Genomic DNA, 20,672 nt, shown 5'->3' with positions numbered 1-20,672 from the left:
GTCAAAAGTTTTTTTTTGTTTGATTTACAACATAATATGCGGTCTAATGTTGACACGATGGCTTTGAAATTAAAGTCACTGTCATTTTATACACTGCTGGTCACCCAATTTATGTGTCCTAGATTCTAATGCGTGTGACAGAGATTAATATAAATGACCGGTTGACAGAGTGAGAAAGAAAATCAAAAGCGGTATACAGTGTTGCCGGTTTTTTACGTTTGTAGAAAAATATAAGCTATTTTAAAAACTTTTATGTATACTACTGAAATGATGATAATATATCTAAACTAAATATAATCTATTACAGCTGTTGTAAAATGAGTAACTAATAGTGAAAAATAAAGTTCCAACCTTTGACGCAACATTTTTCGTAAACGCCTACTTATGCGGTTTGAAATTTTGATGCAAAATCCGACAATACCGCATAGAAGAAATGTGTCGATCCAATTTTTGTCTCTTTTTAATACACTCGATTTTCCATTAAGCTGTCTACATCACTGTGTTTCATGTTAAAATCAAGACCGCACAGTTTCGATGACCAAATCGGTATGTAAAATTATATGGCAAATGTAATTAATCGCTATTTCCCAGCCAGCCACGCGTTTTATTTTTTGATTGTATGTACAGTATGTATTTACTGAATTATAAACTGCTACAGTTGGACAAAAAATTGCTACCTGTGATTTTGTCACCTTGAAATAAAAATAACGGATCACCAGGATAAGAATAAAACGTGACTCTGATACGGCAAACTTCGCGAGTTGTGACTGTATCGAGACGCAAGGTAGCTCAACCTGCTACATATTAAAAGTGAGAAAGCGAAACCGAATAACCGTCGTTCGTCGTTCCACAAAAAAATAAATTTATTTAAAAATTGCAATACCCTGTATATCTCGGATAGACTATAGCAAATATTTAGAAAAAAGAATACACAAACAGTACTAAAAAGCCGTCCATCGAGCCCATCTTAACTCTTAACTCTATGTATTTTTTTATCTCTAAACCAAATATCTTTATCTCTAAAACTCGAATATTTCTATCATTCCGAACTAAAATTGGGGAGACAACCAAGCCTAACTCGATTTGTTGAAGAATTTCCAGGGAATTACCGGTTCCGGACGACGAGTTGCGACACTTGCAACAGATAAAATATTGCTAGACTCTTTATGCTCATTGTACGGGATAGTTAGTGGTTGCAGTAAAGTTGGTGAGGTTTGACGCCGATTTTTGATGCGTATACATTAGACTCTCAATTACCAAACCGACTCTCTATTTTCCGATCGTTGGATTATCCGTCGAAATCCGTGTTTAGTTGAGTCGTGGAAATCCGTATTAGGCGCGATTCTCACTACAACGTCCCGCCACCGCTACACCGTCACGTCGCGGTCATGGCAACGTCCCTCTCCCATTTACTTCATGTTATCTGTCGAGAGGGCGGGCGCGGCGCCACACTGGTCGATTTGAATTAAATCATGGCATTAGATTAGATTCTTAGAGGTGGCTTTCGGCCTGATCCACTGCGATCTTCTCAGATCTATTGTGGTCCTCTTCTATCATTTATCATGTCAAAATCATGCGCAACTAGTCTGCTGGAATAGTAGAGCAATAGCACTGACATTTTTTGACCAATTGTTAAAAGTAAATATTTCTATTTATGCCATGATTTGATTAAATTCGGCCAGTGTGAGGTGGCTCAACGGTGACGGGAAGGTTTATTGAGAATCCCGCCTTAACCGAGTGACGCCGTATTATCCGAGCATGAGGCCTAATATATCGGGAAATTATGGGGTCCCGCCACCGCTACACCGTCACGTCGCGGTCATGGCAACGTCCCTCTCCCATTTACTTCATGTTATCTGTCGAGAGGGCGGGCGCGGCGCCACACTGGTCGATTTGAATTAAATCATGGCATTAGATTAGATTCTTAGAGGTGGCTTTCGGCCTGATCCACTGCGATCTTCTCAGATCTATTGTGGTCCTCTTCTGATCCTTAGATTACATTCTCCAGTCCTATCCTTTTCACAAAGTTTAGCAACTTGGAGATACCCTCCATGTAGCTCCTTGGCAATGGCCTATCATTGCCTATTACCGGGAACCGCACATTTGCCAGGCTGTCACACCGACATAAAATGTGTTCTGACGTTTCTTCTTCAGAACTATTTGCCTTCTATAACTATTACTTGGCAGAACCTACACATAGCTTCGTCTGTTAATCCCATCAGCTTTAGATGCCTATTTAGCTTACAATGCCCTGTTAGTAGACCTACTACAGCTTTGACTGTCTTTCTGTCCTTGCTTATCAAGTCTACCGTGAATTTTGGCGAATGTTCTACAATGAACCTTTTCGCCTGTCTCTGCCCTGGTGAGTTTCTCCACCATTCTAGAGATTTGTTGGCCACCCATCGTTCCGTGGCCATTCTCGTGACCGCCTTTGCAACGCCGCAGAAGGGTTCTGGGCCTATGAATGGCATTGATGAGCCTTGCTTGGCCCTTTCATCTGCCTTTTCGTTACCCTTGTGACCCTCGTGCCCTGGCACCCAGGCCAACGTAACAGTGCTACGTCCGCCCAAAGTATTCAAAGCACGCACACAGTCCCACACTAAAAAAAATCATAGCATAAATAGAATTACGTTTTGTTTTATTAAAAATTTTAAAAATCAACATAATTTGCCTAAATATATAAATAAAAATTAGTTTTAGTTTCATATTTAACAGAAATTGTATTATGCAGGGGTAATCTAGGCTAATCAGAATACCGTTTATATGAACTAAATAGGCAATATTTTAATTATAGATTATATCATTGAGGACGAAAGAGTAGCATATGTTATCCCACCCTAGCTTATGCTACTGGGGACACGATCCCCACTTTTTTAGGTCTTTAAATTTTTATGATTTTACTAATTCTAGTTTTAACAATTTAGATTTAAAACAAAATGGTAATGCCGAAAAATAAATTTATAAAATGATGTTTCTAATATTTTGAATACGTTTAACAGGAAAAATCAATGGGTCCGTTACAGTAGCCCCCCGGTTCTCCAAACTCTTTAATATTTTAGCACTGTATTGCACCCAACTTACAAAGCTAGCACCACAACCCCTAGCGAGTTACAGGACATTTTTACCGGGAGGGGCTAATGTAACGCTAGCCCCCCACCGGTTGAATATTTGCCTTAAAACTTTAGTACTCTATTGCACCCACCTAGCACTACCTAGCACCCAATTTGCAGAGCTAGCACCACACCCCCAAAAGAGTTATAGTGTATTTATTATTTCGCTTTATTTTTATTTCCATTAAAACTTCAGCACTGTATTGCACCCACCTAGCACTATCTAGCACCTAACTTACAGAGCTAGCACCACACCCCCAGAAGAGTTATAGGTGGTTATAGCCAATGCACCGCCTAAAAATTTTTAATTAGAATATTTTTAGACGGTGGCCATAGTGTCTGTGGTTATAGCATATTTTCACCTTGCGCACAGTGCGGCGGACGGTAATTCTAGCGACACAAAACCGTTTTGTTAGAAATAAGCCAAAAAATGTGTACTGATGAATTAATAGTAGGCAATAGATATAAAAATGCATCAATTATTTTTTGGTTATATATATTCTTTATATGCATTTCGATACATTTTTATCAGCTAAAGGTTGTTTTCTGATCAGCAAGGCAGAGGTCATACGAAAACAAAATATTTACAAGTGCTTATACATTCTATTCCAAAACCAAATTATGTTATTTACTTTTATACTAGACGTATATTATTCGTTAAAATATTTCGTGCTTTTGTTCTGCAGATATCAAACTTTCACTTTTTTATCAAATATCGATATATTCAATGATGTAGATCTTTTGAGTTACCAATAGTTACCAAAAAGTAGTAAGCAATTTTGATGCTAGAATATTTGTAGTTTCCATGCCCATATTTATTTGTACCGGGCGTTGCCAAATTGTTGAAAAAAAACATAATTTTCAGGAGTCTCTCACCGATTCACCGGTTACCGGGGGCTACTGTAACGGACCCAAAATCAATGCCATTTTGTCTAAAAAAATTAAATATACGTAAATATCCCCTCTAATTTTTACATTCACCATACCCCACTATAGTAATAGTCCAAAGCTAATAAAGCAATGTAAAGAGGTTTAGAAAAATGTTTATCTGATATCTGTTTTATTGGCTCTTTTGGCCTTTTTACAATCTAGAGTAAAAAAATGCCTAAAATAATTTGAATGCAGATAAATCTAACAAATTTGGTATAACTTAGTCGAAACTAAAACTTTTAGATTACACTGTATAATTTTATTGCGGTCAACGTCGGGCAACCTTTCTTGGTGGATACTATATAGAAAGGCATTTAATATAGAAAAAAAATGTGACATTGGAAATATGGTGAGAACACAAACAAAATGCTTTTTGTATTTAGATGTTTTAATTGTTCACTTAAGAACATAATATTACCTAGCAATTATCTCATATGATTTTTAAAATACAGACTTATACCAGAGCTTATACTATTATTTTTTGGTTTAAATAAGTCCATATCTTAGTAGCCCGGGCCTATTCCATAACTGCAGTTTTAGCTTAGTCTTTTTGCAAATTTAAAAAAAAAGTTTTTTAATACATTTGAAGACATCAAATGTATATCTATCCAACTGCACGCTTAAAACTTGCCAACGTTTTAATAAACTTTGACCTTAATTGAAACAATAAATCAATCATTTATCATGTCAAAATCATGCGCAACTAGTCTGCTGGAATAGTAGAGCAATAGCACTGACATTTTTTGACCAATTGTTAAAAGTAAATATTTCTATTTATGCCATGATTTGATTAAATTCGGCCAGTGTGAGGTGGCTCAACGGTGACGGGAAGGTTTATTGAGAATCCCGCCTTAACCGAGTGACGCCGTATTATCCGAGCATGAGGCCTAATATATCGGGAAATTATGGGGAATTTCGGAGAATCCCAGAATTGCCGAAGCAACACAAACTGACATTAGTTGTTCTTATGTTTGTCAGAATTATTAATAAAATATTTTAACTTAAAAAAATATATAAAACACAAAATAGGTTAGGTTAGGTGAGAGTCTACTGTATTATAGAAAGATTGAAATCGAAATTGGAAGCGAAGTGAAAATTAAAATATTGGTTGAAGGAAAAAAGAAGATTCGCAACCTTGTGGACGAATTCATGACACAAAAGGTGTCTGAGATCCCGAGATGTTACTATCAGCGTCAACTCGTTGGTCAACATAACTCAATTCGGCAAAGAAAATTACTGCTTGCTAAGTACTTTTCTTTGATTCCAAGTGCTAAGACAATTTTTTTCACTCTAACATATAGAAATTTGCTTTCCGCATGTTTTTTTCTGAAAAAAAATCATTTTTCCTCATAAATTCACCTGTCTGTAATGGTTTTAGTGCACTGGCTATATGTGTTATATTAAATATAAGCATTAATAATATTAAATATATTAAATATAAGCATGAAAAAAATACAATAAATATCAATAATAATTAATTATGCAGCAACATCAAAAAATCTATCAATAATAGCTGATACTTCATCTGGTTTATGTTTAATATATTTTTCAGGATTTTTAGTAAAGTTGTAATTACTATATCTAAAAAAAATATCATAAGTGGAGATCATTAATTTGAAATACCTTTGAAAATTACTTATTAAAGAAGGCATTATATTTTGGAATGATCAATTCTTTATTGTCTCTTTTAATGCTTTCTCTTAGTTCTATATCAGGAACTGAATATCCTCTTTGTAATTTAGACATGTCATCAATTTCTTTATTAAACCCAGCAAATTTTTCTTTAAGAAAAGCTCTTTCTTTATCTTTTAATTTATCACCATGAGTAAATACCTCATTCCATTCAATATAATTCAGCAGCTTATTCCAACTAAAATTGAATATTTTTAATCAATTCCATTTAATAAAAGTAGGTAGCTTACCAATGAGAATAAGCCTTCTTATGATCTTGTATCGAATTGTAGTAATATTCCTCACAATTTGGTTCTGATATAAGATACAACTCCAGCAAATTACTTCTCTGTAGTGACTTAAGGACATAGTTGTTATTATTAAGCCTGAAGAGTGACTTTAGAGCTACATCATTATACTGTTCACTTTTACTAATCAGAGTGTGATTAAGCTGAACCAAGACTTTTTCTAAGATAAAAAAATTAAAAAAATATCTATATTAAGCAGTACTTCAGCACTTACTTATATACAAGCCTAATACAGCCTTGTTCTGTTCATTATATTTTAATTTTTCCAGTTGCTTTGCATAACTGGGATCTTGCGCCAAAACTATTCCAATGGTGTCACTATAGTCGAGCAATTGTTCCAGGAACATAATCACATTACTTGTTAATTCATGTACAGTACCATCTGGAGGAAGTTGAGTCACTGAATCTGACCTAAGACTTTCTATAAAATCATCAAGTGCCTTTGCACCCTATTAAAAAAATAGTCATTTTCAAAATAAACCAAGACATTACTAAATGTGAGAGAATTCTTACAGTTGACTGAAGCATTTGCAAAATTGAGTCAAATTTTTGTTTAACATTTAAGTCGCATTGCTCTACAGTCCTCTCGAAATCAGGTTTTAGACTCCTCAGTTGTTTAAATATAGGAAATATAACTAAAACTGTTCCAAAGTCATGTCTTTGAATGCATTTTTTTGCCCTCATTACAATATTCTGAAACATTAAAGATAAACTTAATACCAAATTGCCCTAGAGACATGGCAAACAACCTCTCCATCTTGAACCAAAGTATCCATTGCTTCTCTTACAATTAATTCAAACACTCTAGGCCTATGTGTAACAGTTATAATGTCTTTCATTAAATATTGTTCAATTTGCATTAACTTATGTAAAGCAATAACACAAATCAAATAGTTTTCCATTTCTTGTTCATTATCCATTTCTTCTCCACTATAAGAAGTATCTAGAAATACAAAAATTCAGTTTTTAGTTGCACATCAAAGTTTAATATATTAACCTAGATGGGAGGCACGTCTTGCTCCCAAATTTAAACCTGTAGAGTGTTCCAAAGTTTGAGAAGCTTTTAATAACATTCTGCCAGCTTTCCTTTCAAAAGCTTGTAATCTTCTTGTTGATGGTTGTCTTCTTGTCTCATGTCTAGTTTGAAACTTTGGCTTCTAAAAAGCTTATTAAATATTTCAATCCACAAATTATTTTATCTTAACTTACTAACATAGGCGAGCTAGTTGTACCATGGACACTACCCCCACTAACAGATTTTTGATGATTTCTTAACATTGTTAAAGACCTCTGTAACACACTGCCTCTAGTTTTACCATAAACTGTCAAAAATTCATCTCTGTTGTGATTTAAAAGCCAAGTGGATATATTAATCAATTGTTCTTTATATTCCGGCATTATAAGTTTTGGAAGAGACTTGGACTCCTTAGGATCTTTAATAACATTTATTACTTATAGATAAATATGTGCATTATTGTTTAATTAAGTTAAATTTCTACTCACTTATATTTTTCCAATCTATCAGACATAAGCATTAGTAAATCAACAAAAAATTATTTAAAAATCAAATTAATATTCATAATCATACCTTCAAAATTTATCAAATCTAAAAGAACAACAGGCAAAACAGGTGTGTTACATTTGTCTAGAATTGTTTTAAATTCGGCATTTAATTTGTCACTTCCTTTATGAAAAAATGAAGACTGAAAATAACTGATTACATTCAATGTTTAACTAAACTAGAAAAACTTACAACATTAATTAATTCAACGCTCTGAGGGATATTCTTCTCGAAGTATTTCTGAGCATTGTATAGCCTATTTAGTGCATCTATATATCGATCTAATTCAACTGTATTTTCACCAGGTCCTTTCTCAATTATATGTTCTACATTACTAGAAACCTCATAATATCCAATTACATTATCAAGCATTAGCAAAGTGCAATCAATATCTATGAATAAAATTCAGGAAATAGGTATAGTTTATATTAAGATGAAAAATATATTTGTATATAATAAAACATATAGCAAGGATACTGTATTGTGCCTTTTGAAGGTTTTCAGTTTCATTATATACAGGCAAAATAGTTTCCTCTAATCTGGATAATCGCTGCTCAAATGTATTCAATATATTACATATTCCTTTCGTAATCTGAGAGCTTTTGGAAAGACGTTCTTGTAGGAGAGAGAGATTGGCCTGCTCCTAGTTTCAAAAATTTTAATATTATAATATTTGTTCTATTATATAAGCTATAGAAGATAATATAAAAACATAATATGAATGAATTTAATATGAACTACTTGTCGTCGGATTAGAAACATTAATAAAATACCTTTTCTACTCTGCTTGTTATTTCTAACCTTGACTCTTCAGCAATATTCATTTCAAGTGAAATATTTCACAGAAAGTTATACACGAATATGTACCCTCTGTTATATACCTATTTCAAGTATATTTGTAATTGATTTGTTTATAATTTACAATAAACTACTATCACCACAACTATCACTGCTATCACACAATGCCGTCTCTAATAGAACAGCCTCGGGGAGAGATTTATGACGTCACGCTAGTTAGATACTACGGATTAATAAATATGTTGTAGAATACATGGAAAACATAATTATTCCTCAGATTTTTGGTTTGTATTTTAAAAATTATATAGTTCACATGAAATATACATAATATACAGTTAATAACTACAACATATATACCTATTTATAGTAATAAATACTTTGGCAAATAAACTATGAACCATACAAATGCAGCAAATGTTTTACAATATACAAATAATGTATTACATAAGATATTGGGTAAAATGTAAATATATTTTAAATTTTGGGGTTTGAAAATCGATCTAATTTAACAAAAAACATTCAATATCTACTAATAGTGATGTATTATTATTTGCATTCACAAAATATATATGTATATTTTGCAAGTATCAATGTTCGAAAAATTATATTGTAATGAAGTTCATAAAATTTCTGGGCCACCCTGTATATTATATTAATATTATATTAGAATAATAGAGACTTGATTCTCTTGTAATAATGACAGGCAGTGTATTTTATTGTTAACTCATTATTGTAATGAACTTCATTAGTGTTTCTTCTTAATACGGTTTGTTTTACTGCCTTAACGCGTTATAGAATAAGGGAGATAGAGATAGTTAAATTCGCTCCAGGTGTCTACTGTCCTACTATAGAAGTAAAAATACGTGCAAGGTAGAGGCATCTTGGTCCGAAACGCGCGTACGTAAAATTTAACCAGACTTGTATCCGCTCAAGGTGTCTACTGTCCTACTATAGAAGTAAAAATACGTGCAAGGTTGAGGCATTTTGTCCGGATCCCGTGGACGCGAAGACCGATTTCTTTTGGTTAAAAGGGAGACAGATAGCGGTTAAGGTAGTACAACAAATACACGGGCGCGAATATTCTTGGAGCTAAGACAGGATCTCGTCCAAATCCCGAGGCTGGTTCTGTAGTTCCCGTTTTCTCATCAGGAGCGCCGTGGGATCTCGCCGACATCCCGGGGTGGTCCTGACCGGGCGGTGTGGATTGTGCTTATCCAGACGACTCACCGAGACGCCGTTTCGTTCTACTGCGAACGATCCAGGGCTCGCGTGCGTATTTATCCCACAGGACGCCGTCTCGTTCTACTGCGAACGATTAAGGGCTCGGGTGCGTAATTATCCCACAGGACGCCGTTTCGTTCTACTGCGAACGATCCAGGGCTCGCGTGTGTGTTTATCCCACAGGACGCGGTTAAGTTTCGGGAGTAATCCGGGACTCGTGTATGTGATTGTCCCACAGGACGCCGTTTCTTTTGTGCGAACGATCCAGGGCTCACGTGTGCATTTATCCTACAGGACGCCGTTTCTTTTACAATCGATCCAGGACGCGTGTGTGTTTATCCCACAGGACGCGGTTAGATTTTTGCGATCGATCCAGAAACTCGCGTTTGTGTATCCCGGGACGCCTGTAACGACGTCGCCGACGTTTAGAAAGTCGGGTTATAAAAGAGTATATCGCTCCGGTACGTACATGTCTGTGTTTGCTAGGACGCCGTTAAGTTAGACGCCGGTTAGAAACTCGCGTCGTTTTATTTACTAGAACGTCATGTCAAAAACGCGCTTTGAATTCGCGTGATAAAATCGGACAGTGAGTTGCATATCGAGATTATACGGTCAAAACTCTAGAGGTGCTCGATTGTTGTTGTAAATTTTATTTTACGAGTCATTAACTATAAATTTTCTTTCACTTTCACTACAATGTAAAGTCGTGAAACTTCCTGGGGTATTTAGCATATAGTTAATTAATTAAATAAAGCCTTAATGTTATGTTATAGTTAACTGTGTGTTTTATTTCTTTTCATTTCAACACTCCCTGGTATCTCCACTGTATAAAAGCTACCCGTATTGGCGAAACGTGGTCCTCTTCCACTATAAATAACAGAGGTGGCGCCCGAGAGATTTAAATTTCCTACTGTACGCCAGTAAGGCTATTTATTTTTCACTGAACCAAAGAAAAATAAATTGAGACTCTTACAATATTTACAAATAATACAATATCATCTAAAAAAAGGCGTCAGCGATGGCTATGAAATGAAGATCGCTGGCATTTTATATGTAAAATTATTCTAAAATTTTTGATTTTCTTGGGATTTTTAGGTTCGGGAAAAACGCTGATTTAGGTTTTCATTTGTGTTTTCATTATTTTTATTTGGTTTAAAAAACGTTTTGGCTAACTATAGCCTTCATCAGTGTTGTGTCATATGAAAAAAATAGTGTCGAATATAATCCAAAAATTACATATGAAATATTCACACCACATAATGTTTACTGCAATTAATAAACTAATATAAACTTATCAAAAGATAACCACATATTTTTAGAATTATTATTCTTAACAGTAAAACTATCTACATTGACTATGGAGACTATGGAGTACGCAGTAAACATTATGTGGTGCGTGGTGTGAATATTTTATATGTAATTTTTGGATTATATTCGACACTATTTTCATATGACACAACACTGATGAAGGCTATAATGTTAGCTGAAACGTTTTTTTTTAAACCAAATAAAAAAATAATGAAAACCAAATGAAAACTTAATCAGCGTTTTTCCCGAACCTAAATCCCAAGAAAATCAAAAATTTAGAATATTTAGAAACAAGGTTCAAGAATATCAAATTTTCCAAGATTGTAAAATTCTAGCTAATTTTTTATGTGTACAATTATTTAGGGAATGTCATCGATGTTCATTTCCAAGCCAACTAGACGCCGATTTTTTTTCGATGATACGGTATAATTCTTAAATAAAATGTAAATAACATTCGACCAATTAAAACAAAGAAATATGAATTTCTTAGTATTTTTAGTAACACCTTTATTCTTAAAACTTAATTTTGTATTGCAAATATACCAATTTTATTGTTAATTTATTCATATTGTATTCAGCCATCACTTAAATATTTGATATTAATTTGGTATTATAAATAATCGACACTATTCAGTAAAAATTACTGAACAAATAGGTATATGTTTTGCTTTACATACATTATATTATCAAACAAAAACACATTCTTCTTTTAAACTTTATCATTCTTGTCTTTACAAAAATCTTTTTTAATTTTGAACTCAAAATAATAATCTTTTTCATGATCTTTAATATACATATTCTTTATTTGTCCCTAGATCATAATACCTACTTACGTGTTTATCTTACGTGTTTGAATCTATCGAAGCTGAACCAACAACACTTGGAGTGGAGATTCCACAATATGAATAAAATAAACATAATTGTCCAGTTTTCTTTAATACCATTCTGGGAGAATATTATTTTTAAATTTATTAAAGATATTTTCAATAGAATTGTCTTGATTTATAACTCGTACCCACTTTTCTTGCTCTTCCGGATACTTTAAGCTGCCTAGTATAACTATCCTTTCCACCAGGAACACAACAAAGATGAGGCATAGCACCAAAAACACACTCCACTTAAGCTTTATTGATGAATTGTTGAGTCTTAAAAGACACACACAAAAATCACGATAAATAAAAAATTTATGGGCACTTTTAGGTTAAAGCACTTAACAAAACGTGTAATATTTCGTGTTTTTTTATGAGAAACAGATTGACCATCATAGTAACCATATATCTGGTAGTACTTTATATCACTTAATAACCAACTTAATAAGACCAAAATAATTAGTTTTTTGCACTACAATAACAAATAATACCAAAAATCAACCGACAAAATATGAATACAGAATCTAACCCAATATCTAAGTATGTACAGCTGATGAAGTAAACAAAAGTCCGCCCGTAGGCTGATCTTTTATAGAGGGCATTGTATCACAATTCCTTCCTTTGAAAAAGCCTTGTTCTAGAACGACGTTGTGTGGCTGGCGACACAGGTTGACATTTCAAACCACCAATGGGAGCTGTACTAAATTTAAAATTGACAGCTGTTTGAATTTTGTATAAATCTCATTGGTCATTTTGACGTGTCGCCAGCAACACGACAAAAGAACCACTTAAAACGGGGCTTAAAGCCCCGTTCTCAGAACTGCGTCGTGTCGACAGCGACACTGATTGACAATTCAAACGGGGCTTAAAGTGCTCGCTACCGCATGCGCCGATGTCTGTTTACCACTTTGATATTAGGTGTCAGATTTTTGTCGGTGATTCCCATATTTTTATATTTTAGATAACAGAATATTTTTTGATTTTAGCTTCTTTCCAACCGACTGATATATCGAAATTACAGAATTTACCGGTACATATTCTGTGTCAAAATCATCATAAGCATGCAAAAAGCCGAATAATTATATTTTAATATTGTTATAGTATTTTTAATTTTTACAAGTATGTCTCGGTTTGTGGGTGTTTCTGATTCAGTTTGGGATGACTGTTATTCAGTTTCAATTTTAAATGTGTTAATAAACGGTTTTACGATTTTTATGTATCTAATTTTTTTATGATTATATCGTATTTTTATTATACCAGTACACCAATACATTCAGAATCGAATATCGATATTTAATAAGATCGATCTTTGGTTACCGATTTTTTTCTGGATCGATCTTGTTATGTCCGATCTTGAATCGATTCAAAATATCGATTTATTTTATTTTTGCGACATCCCTAATATGATCATAATGACATAATCAGTGATATCGTGATATGACAGACACAGATGACAGAGGATATGATATGGATATGATATGAACCACAACCACCACCGACTAAACAACAAGCCAACTAACTGGATTGAAAATGGCGTCGATAGTAGATGATTTCTGGCGGGATATTCAACTATACAAAATACAAATATGAGACGCTTGTCTAGACACTTGAACTGGAACGCATAGGTATTTCCTTAGATTAACAATAAAAATAGATAGAGCAAGTCATTCATAAATTCACAAAATCGAGGTGCCTACATCGTTCTATCGGTTAGTGCCCCCACTACCCTAGTTTATGGACAGCGGGGAAAAGAGGAAAGTGGTAGGGGAATTCGAAGATTCGAAGCAGAAGAGCATCAAAAAAGAATTTATCCATAGAATAACTAACTGAAAGAAATGAAAACTGCTATGTTAAAGCCTGGAAACACGCGCTCGACGCGATCCAAGCGGGCTACTGGCAGAACTAAAAGTTCGCGCCATATTTTTAAATGGAACTTTACTGCCAGTGCATAAGTTTTTTACTTATATTTGGTAATTTCAATCTAGATTATGAACTTATTTGTAACAAAACACTTTACAAAAGAAAAATAATGTATTTTGATACAAATAAATTAATAATCTAGGTTGAAATTATCCCTGAAATTAGAATAAAAGACGAAAAATCTGTAACTTGATTATTTTATTATAACATTGTTAAAATTACACATAACACATACGACACTATACAAGTATATATAAAAGTTATCAGAATTTATACAATCAGTTATAAGTAATTATAAAAAAGGGGTTATAAATTATAAATAAATCATTATATAAAAGACATATACCTAGTTAACGTGTATATAATTTGATAATATAACTTTAATCTCAACTTTAATGACCTATTCAAATAGAAACATCTTACAATTCGCGTTATATAATACACAAAGCCAAGGGACAAAATTGCTAGTAAATCTCGATGACTCGAAGCATTTTTTTACAAACAAAACAGGACATATAAAGCTTATAAATAATACAAGGGTATAGAAAATATATAAATAAGTAAATACAAATATATTCTCAAACTAAATGATTAATGATTATACTCGTTTAAATAAATAAATGATCTTTTTAAAATGACTTCTTTGTCTTTGCAAATTTATTTAATATTTATCTAAACGCGAACACTTACATAAATTACTGGCACAACCTTTAAAATTAAGCTTTTAATAGTTATACAAATTCTTGATTCGATATAAATTCATTTAAATAAAACTTTAAAATTAATGATCTTCCAAATTTCTGAGACAGCCATTTTGTTGAAAGAATTTGTTTTGATTATGAGAAATTTCATAAAAATTATCACAGGGATCAATCAATCTTATATATCGAACTACTTGGCTCTTAAATTTCACAATCCTATCGTCCAAAATACTCTAAATTCGAGAAAATCCGTAAAATATTCCCATAAAAACAAATCACAATTCACTTCATTTATTTTAAACGTATTTGATTCGCTTTCACTTTACCGAAACTGACCGTTATCGTTATATTTTTTTCGATGATACTCAGATTTCATTGATGAGTAAAAGCCAGAGAACTTCCATATCTCTGGTAAAAGCTGGTAAAAGCCAGAGATATAGAAGTAGGTGGTTAGAGGCATAGATAAAATATTTTTTTGATAATAAATTTTAAAAATGTGTTCATGCAATAAAACTAATAAATTATTATAAATACATAATATATGCTATAAAATATTTGACAAACACTATAAAAAAATGTGTTTATTAAATATTCAATAATTAAAAGTTAGATATAATTAAAAGATATTATAGGTACGTATTATCGTATAATATATATTGATTGATAAACTAAAATGTTAATGGATCTATTATATAAGATGTTTTGTTATTTAGATAATATTAATTACAAAAGAAAAGTAGATACATGTCAGAGATATGGAAGTGGGAGAATGAGCTTCGACGAGTGCGCATCCAAATTTTTGTCGACGGCAAGATGGCAGACATCTTCCAGGTCTCGCTGTCACTGCCCCTCTTTAATTGACATCTGTTCTGTGATTGACATCTGTTTGTTTTGTTTTTTTTTTCGTTTGTCTAGTTAAAATTCTCTAGTTATCTAATCTAGTTAAAATTTATTATTATCTCAATTATTCTAAACACTAATTCAAAAAGGCTTGTTGTATATTGTCATAGTCATTCTAAGAAAGCTAATACGCCGGGAAAAATGATTAGTTTTCATGTGTAAGTTTATACAACATAATCGTGTTTACAGATGATCCAAAACTGTTTATTTTTAGTTTTCCTAAAGGCGATTTGTAAAAATCGTGATTGTAATTGGGAATGGTCAAAAATAAGTGTATGATGTGGCCATTTAAAGAGGATGTTTTTATTATGTGTGGAGGAAGAAGATACTTGGAATCAATGTTCGTGCTTCTGGAAAACAGTGCACTCTTATAGTGTCCATGAAAGCACAAGTTCAAGTGTACCCAAATAGTGTTTAATAGTATAAGTCTTTTATCTATGAGTGTACCAGAAATATGTCAAATAAGATTGGTCCTTACTTGACAAGAAGATTATTTGGAGGAAAAGAAAACATAAGATAGGGTATTTTAATCGAACAGCGAAAATTTAACATTTTTATTGTAAAGTTTGTTGTAGGTAGTTGTAGTTTTGTGCTACATATTTCTAACATTAGCAACAGTGTTCAGAGTGTCAAGAGGAGGAGAATTCAGTTAATTAGATTTATGCACAGTTACAGGTATGAAGGCTTTTTCAAACATAGTATCGAGTTCTATAGTCAACATTTTTAGTATTCCTACAACTGTAAAAACAAGGAACATTGGACTGAAAAAATGGCAAGGTTTATATAGGAAGAAAGGATATTATGCCAATAAGAAAATTAAATCTGTAGGCAGAAGTTTCTTATTTAAAAACTGTTATGGGGCATATATTAATTTGTATCAGTACAAATCACTGAGAAAAATCATATAATATTCATAATTGTTAACGAGATGATATTTAAAAAGTGTTAAAAATGAAACTATTAGTCATGAAGCTTACAATGTTACTTTGTTTCAATATTACACTTTTATTCTTGTAAAATCTATGATGAAGTTCAAAAGCATTTTGCAATGGCCTTAAATTGTGAGCCAGGATTTATAGCAAAGATATTTGATGCAATGAAACTTAATCAGTACCTTTCAGTATGTATTTTAGTAAGGGGATTGTCAATCCCATGTTTTTAAATAGATAAAATACAGGCCAAAGTTGACAATATTACAGTTGAGAAGAAACTATTTTATCTTAAAAAATTTTCTTAAAATTCTGAGATCATATAATCTAATTTTCTTAATAATAAATTAGGTATATGTATGTTGTACATACAGAATTTTGTTATCGACAAATAAGGATCAACAAGCTTCTTTTGTGCAAAAAATAAATGATTTTTTCTAGTATTAAGACAAACCATAATGTGTTTTACAAACTTACCGGTAACAGTTTTTTTTTATAATAAAATATTTAGGAATTATTTGGGTTGTTTATCAATATATTAATGACTTGAATTTTGACAAATTGAATTTGTATCAAATTAATTTTACGAAATATAAAATTGATGTTCTATTACAAGATTGAGTTTTTATTGTCGACAAAAACCAGGATAAATACTAAAAATAATACAATAATACCCTTAATAAAATTAATGATGTTTATGTATTATGAAAATATTTGTTAGAGGACATCACAGAATATACTAACGAAAAAGAAGCCCAAGTTCCTTGTAATAAATCGGTTCCATTTTCGTAACGCCATCTCTCGACATAGCTGACATTATAGGTTAGCAAAAGGGGTGCGGGGCCGGGGGGAATTGTAAAATACACTTTTTTATTTTAATTATTTTTATTCGCTATTTGCAATTTTATTTTTAAAACATATTATGTGAAACAATCACATAATATGTCTTAAAAATAAAATTACAAACGGAAACAAAAGGAATTAAATAATCTGAAGTTTATTGATAAAAAAGATAGGCTATGCAAATTCATAAGTATATTAAGTATAACCTCTTTGGTATAACATTGTTAAACAAACATTAACAAATCATAACATATCAGATCATAGAACTAAAAAAAGTACTATTACATAAAAACAGGTGATACAATACTTCAAAATTAATTTTAACATAATATCAAAACCGAGAAATCAAACTGCAAACACAACCACACTTATCACAACAGAAATTAACACACACTTCCGCGGCAAATGTCCAAGAAAGACTGATCATTCTGATTGGTCCTGGTCCGGTCGTAGCTCAAGTCGTATTGTCGGTAAGCAAAATCCCTGTCCAAAAATTTTGACGATCAGCGCCATCATCCGTCATAATTGGGAAACTTTTGCTGGAACCATTTTTAATATTTCACTTACATGGCCCTGGAGGACATGTTATGTAGAGCATATGTAGAGATACTACGCAAGCGCACATCGTCGATGTTGCCAAATTGCAGTTTATTTTCGAATTATTTGCAGTTGAAATTTTTTTTTGCGTGTTAATCAATAATAATACAAATTCTATAATTAATTTTATAATTTCAGATTTATCTTGATATCCAAAATTAAGGTAAGAAGAATAATGAAGATTGTGAAATGAAAGTATTATGAATATATAAAATTGTAATAATAATAACATTTATTTATATATTTACATTAGAATTAAAATTTATCATTTACTTACAAGTTATTTAATTTCTAGTTATTTACAGGCAACAATAGTTTTGATTATATGTACCTATTGATGTTTTGAAGTACTACCATGACGGGTCTTATTATAGAACAATAAACGTCAATCGGAGATAGAGGTAACATTTTACCTATTATATAATGTTACTAATATAATATACTTTGATTATAATTAATGTTTTTATCATAATTTCTTAAAAATATCAAGTTAGTGGATTTTATCGAAGAGTGTGTTGATAAGCAGTGGCGGATACAGGAGGGCCCATGGGGCCCGCCCCCTAAAGTCTGTGAATTGTGTAAAATATTAGGCTTTTGTGTTAAAAATGGCGCCCTAAAAACCATATTCTACATTGCTTTTCATTTTGCCCCCCCCCTAAAATAAATTCCTGTATCCGCCCCTGTTGATAAGACTAAAATAAGCTTTATGTTTTATCTTTTTCTTTTTAGAAGGGTTTGTATCGTAGAATACATTACAGTATTTAATATCGTGTACTTTGATATTCTTTTCTTAATTTACTGTAATTTCTTGTTTCCTATAATGCCAAATCTTGACAATTTGGTGAAGGTTGAGTTTTGATCTTATTAGTTTTATAAGAATAATAATAATAATGATAATAATAAGAAATACAAGACTAAATTAAGACTTAGTTTGTGATTTATATTAAGATCTTTCTTATAATATTTGTTATGTCTTCATCTTAATACTATATTATGCTTGGTCTGGAAAATAAATGTTAAAATATCTTAATTTTGCATATCCTATTCATCCTTCCATTAGGAAAAATATAGTTTATAAATCATATATGCTAAGAAAATCACATAAATTAGGTGTAAGAATAGAGAAATTTTAATGTAGCAGAAAAATTAATGCAATATATGTATAAGCAGAATTAAACAAGGTAACTGTTAATGTTGCTGAAGCTGATTCTACAATTTTAATTACGGAGGCTAAAAGGCCATTTAAGGCCTCCGTAGTTTTGATGGAATGTTAAAAAAAATCTATTATGAACATGACATGGAGCTACAGCATTTAAAAATTTTAAAAAAAAAGAAAAAACTTGGACACATCCCTTTTAATTTCCCAAATTTTTAATAAAGCACTTTTTAAACGTAGCATAATAATCTAGATAGGAATCTAGAGTTTTATTTCTATATAATTTTATTGACTATAAAAATACATAATAAGCGTTCACGTGTTGTGCGAAATATTAAAATAATATACCGTTAGTTATAGTGCTATGATAGCGTCAGCAATGACTATGAAATGAAGATCGCTGTCATTTTATGAAAATGTCCTCAATCGTCATTTCCCAGCCAACTGGACGCCGTTTTTTCGATCATACGGTATATATTGACAAAAAAAACACTGAAAAGCACATATTTCTTTTCTACTGAAAATAATTCCAAAATAATTCACAATCTGGCAACATCGAAGATGTGCGCATGCGTAGTGTCAGTGACTATATGCAGCAAAACCTCGTTTCAAGGTCAGCCACCGGATCCACACCCACACCATTACCAAAAATTGTTTTATGTACCTATTTCTTAATTTCCTTTCAGCAGATGCAGAAATGATTTCCACACAACAGCCACCCCCCATGACCCCATCTGCTTCATGACTAATAAAATTCCCATGTCACAGTTTTACTTACCTTTCTCATCCGAAATGGCTTGACCCGCTTGACCGATTTTGATGAAATTTTATATGTATAGAAGACGGGGTGAAAAGTAGATCTGAGAATAGGTTGTTATCTATTTTTTTATACCTTAAGTGATTAGGGTTGCTCATCCCAATTTTTTTTTGAAAAAAAAATATTTTAATTTTTTTATGATTTGACAATAAAAAAACATACAACCCTAAATCTTTAAACTTCTATCATCAACCACTATTTTTTAATAGTTTTTTAAGAGTTTTAATTACCATACTTCTCCAAAACGGTTTAACCGATTCAGTATAGTAGGTCTGAGAATAGGTTGTTATCTATTTTTTATATCCTTAAGTGATAAGGGTGGCCCACCCCAATTTTTTTCTTAATTTTTTTGAAAAAAAATATGACTTGGCATTAAAAAATACATACAACTCTAAACTTTCACCTTTCATCATCCCCTATTTTTCAAACTTCATCATCCCCAATTTTTTAATAGGGGTTGTTTTTTTAAATTATGTATGGTATGGGCGCCAAAATCTTATTAGCCTAGGGCGCAAATATGTCTTAATCCGCCACTGGGTTTTTGTAGAGAATTAAATTTAAAATATTTTACTTTACATAATTTTTTCTGTAAAGTAAATATTAATGGAGATAGAGCTATTTTTTAGTTAATATATTTGAGATTTTCCACCCCTTTTATCAAACCTGTCAACTATAATAAGGTATTTATTTTAAACGTTTCAATTTTTTTTTTCAAAATTTTCAATAGAGACAAACCAAGTATAAAATTATAAGCACTAAAAACAAAAAATAAGGATTGTTTAAAAAAATTGTTGTTATACATACAATAAAATCGGCTATGGCGTCATCATGAGCGTCATTTCACTGATCACAGTTCGAAGAACATTTAAGACCATCTATTCTTCATCGGCGTGACGACAGAACCCCTTTGCAAATGCAACAAATAATTTTAGTTGATCGGCAGGCACAACATCTGTTAATTGGATAGATACATTTTTGGACCTTCTTCCACCCATGTTGCAAAGGATCTAGCTTGTTACCAATCCATTCTTAA

The 20,672-nt window shown here is 32.1% G+C and overlaps 1 protein-coding gene across 2 annotated transcripts; it reads right to left on the bottom strand.

Annotated features, from left to right (window-relative positions):
- Positions 1-5,453: 5,453 nt before the first annotated feature.
- LOC115887636 (exocyst complex component 7) lies at positions 5,454-8,547 on the bottom strand. 2 transcript variants are annotated; one of them, XM_030907100.1, is made up of 13 exons: positions 8,354-8,547; positions 8,058-8,223; positions 7,773-7,972; positions 7,608-7,722; positions 7,523-7,537; positions 7,229-7,452; positions 7,017-7,176; positions 6,769-6,962; positions 6,533-6,712; positions 6,234-6,468; positions 5,963-6,179; positions 5,677-5,910; positions 5,454-5,621 (listed from the first exon to the last, which is right to left on the bottom strand). In XM_030907100.1, the coding sequence occupies exons 1-13, from the start codon at positions 8,402-8,404 to the stop codon at positions 5,519-5,521; spliced, it is 2,094 nt and encodes a 697-aa protein (XP_030762960.1). In that variant the 5' UTR covers positions 8,405-8,547; the 3' UTR covers positions 5,454-5,518. The 2 variants fall into 2 exon arrangements, with proteins under 2 accessions (XP_030762960.1, XP_030762961.1); XM_030907101.1 differs by lacking the exon at positions 7,523-7,537.
- Between the last annotated feature and the right edge of the window lie 12,125 nt (positions 8,548-20,672).

The sequence above is a fragment of the Sitophilus oryzae genome, unplaced genomic scaffold, assembly GCF_002938485.1.
Source record: "Sitophilus oryzae breed Bouriz unplaced genomic scaffold, Soryzae_2.0 scaffold_578_pilon_pilon, whole genome shotgun sequence".
NCBI lineage: Eukaryota > Metazoa > Arthropoda > Insecta > Coleoptera > Curculionidae > Sitophilus > Sitophilus oryzae.
The sequence above is the reverse complement of the archived record's forward strand: the minus strand, read 5'-3'. Positions and strand labels throughout refer to the sequence as shown.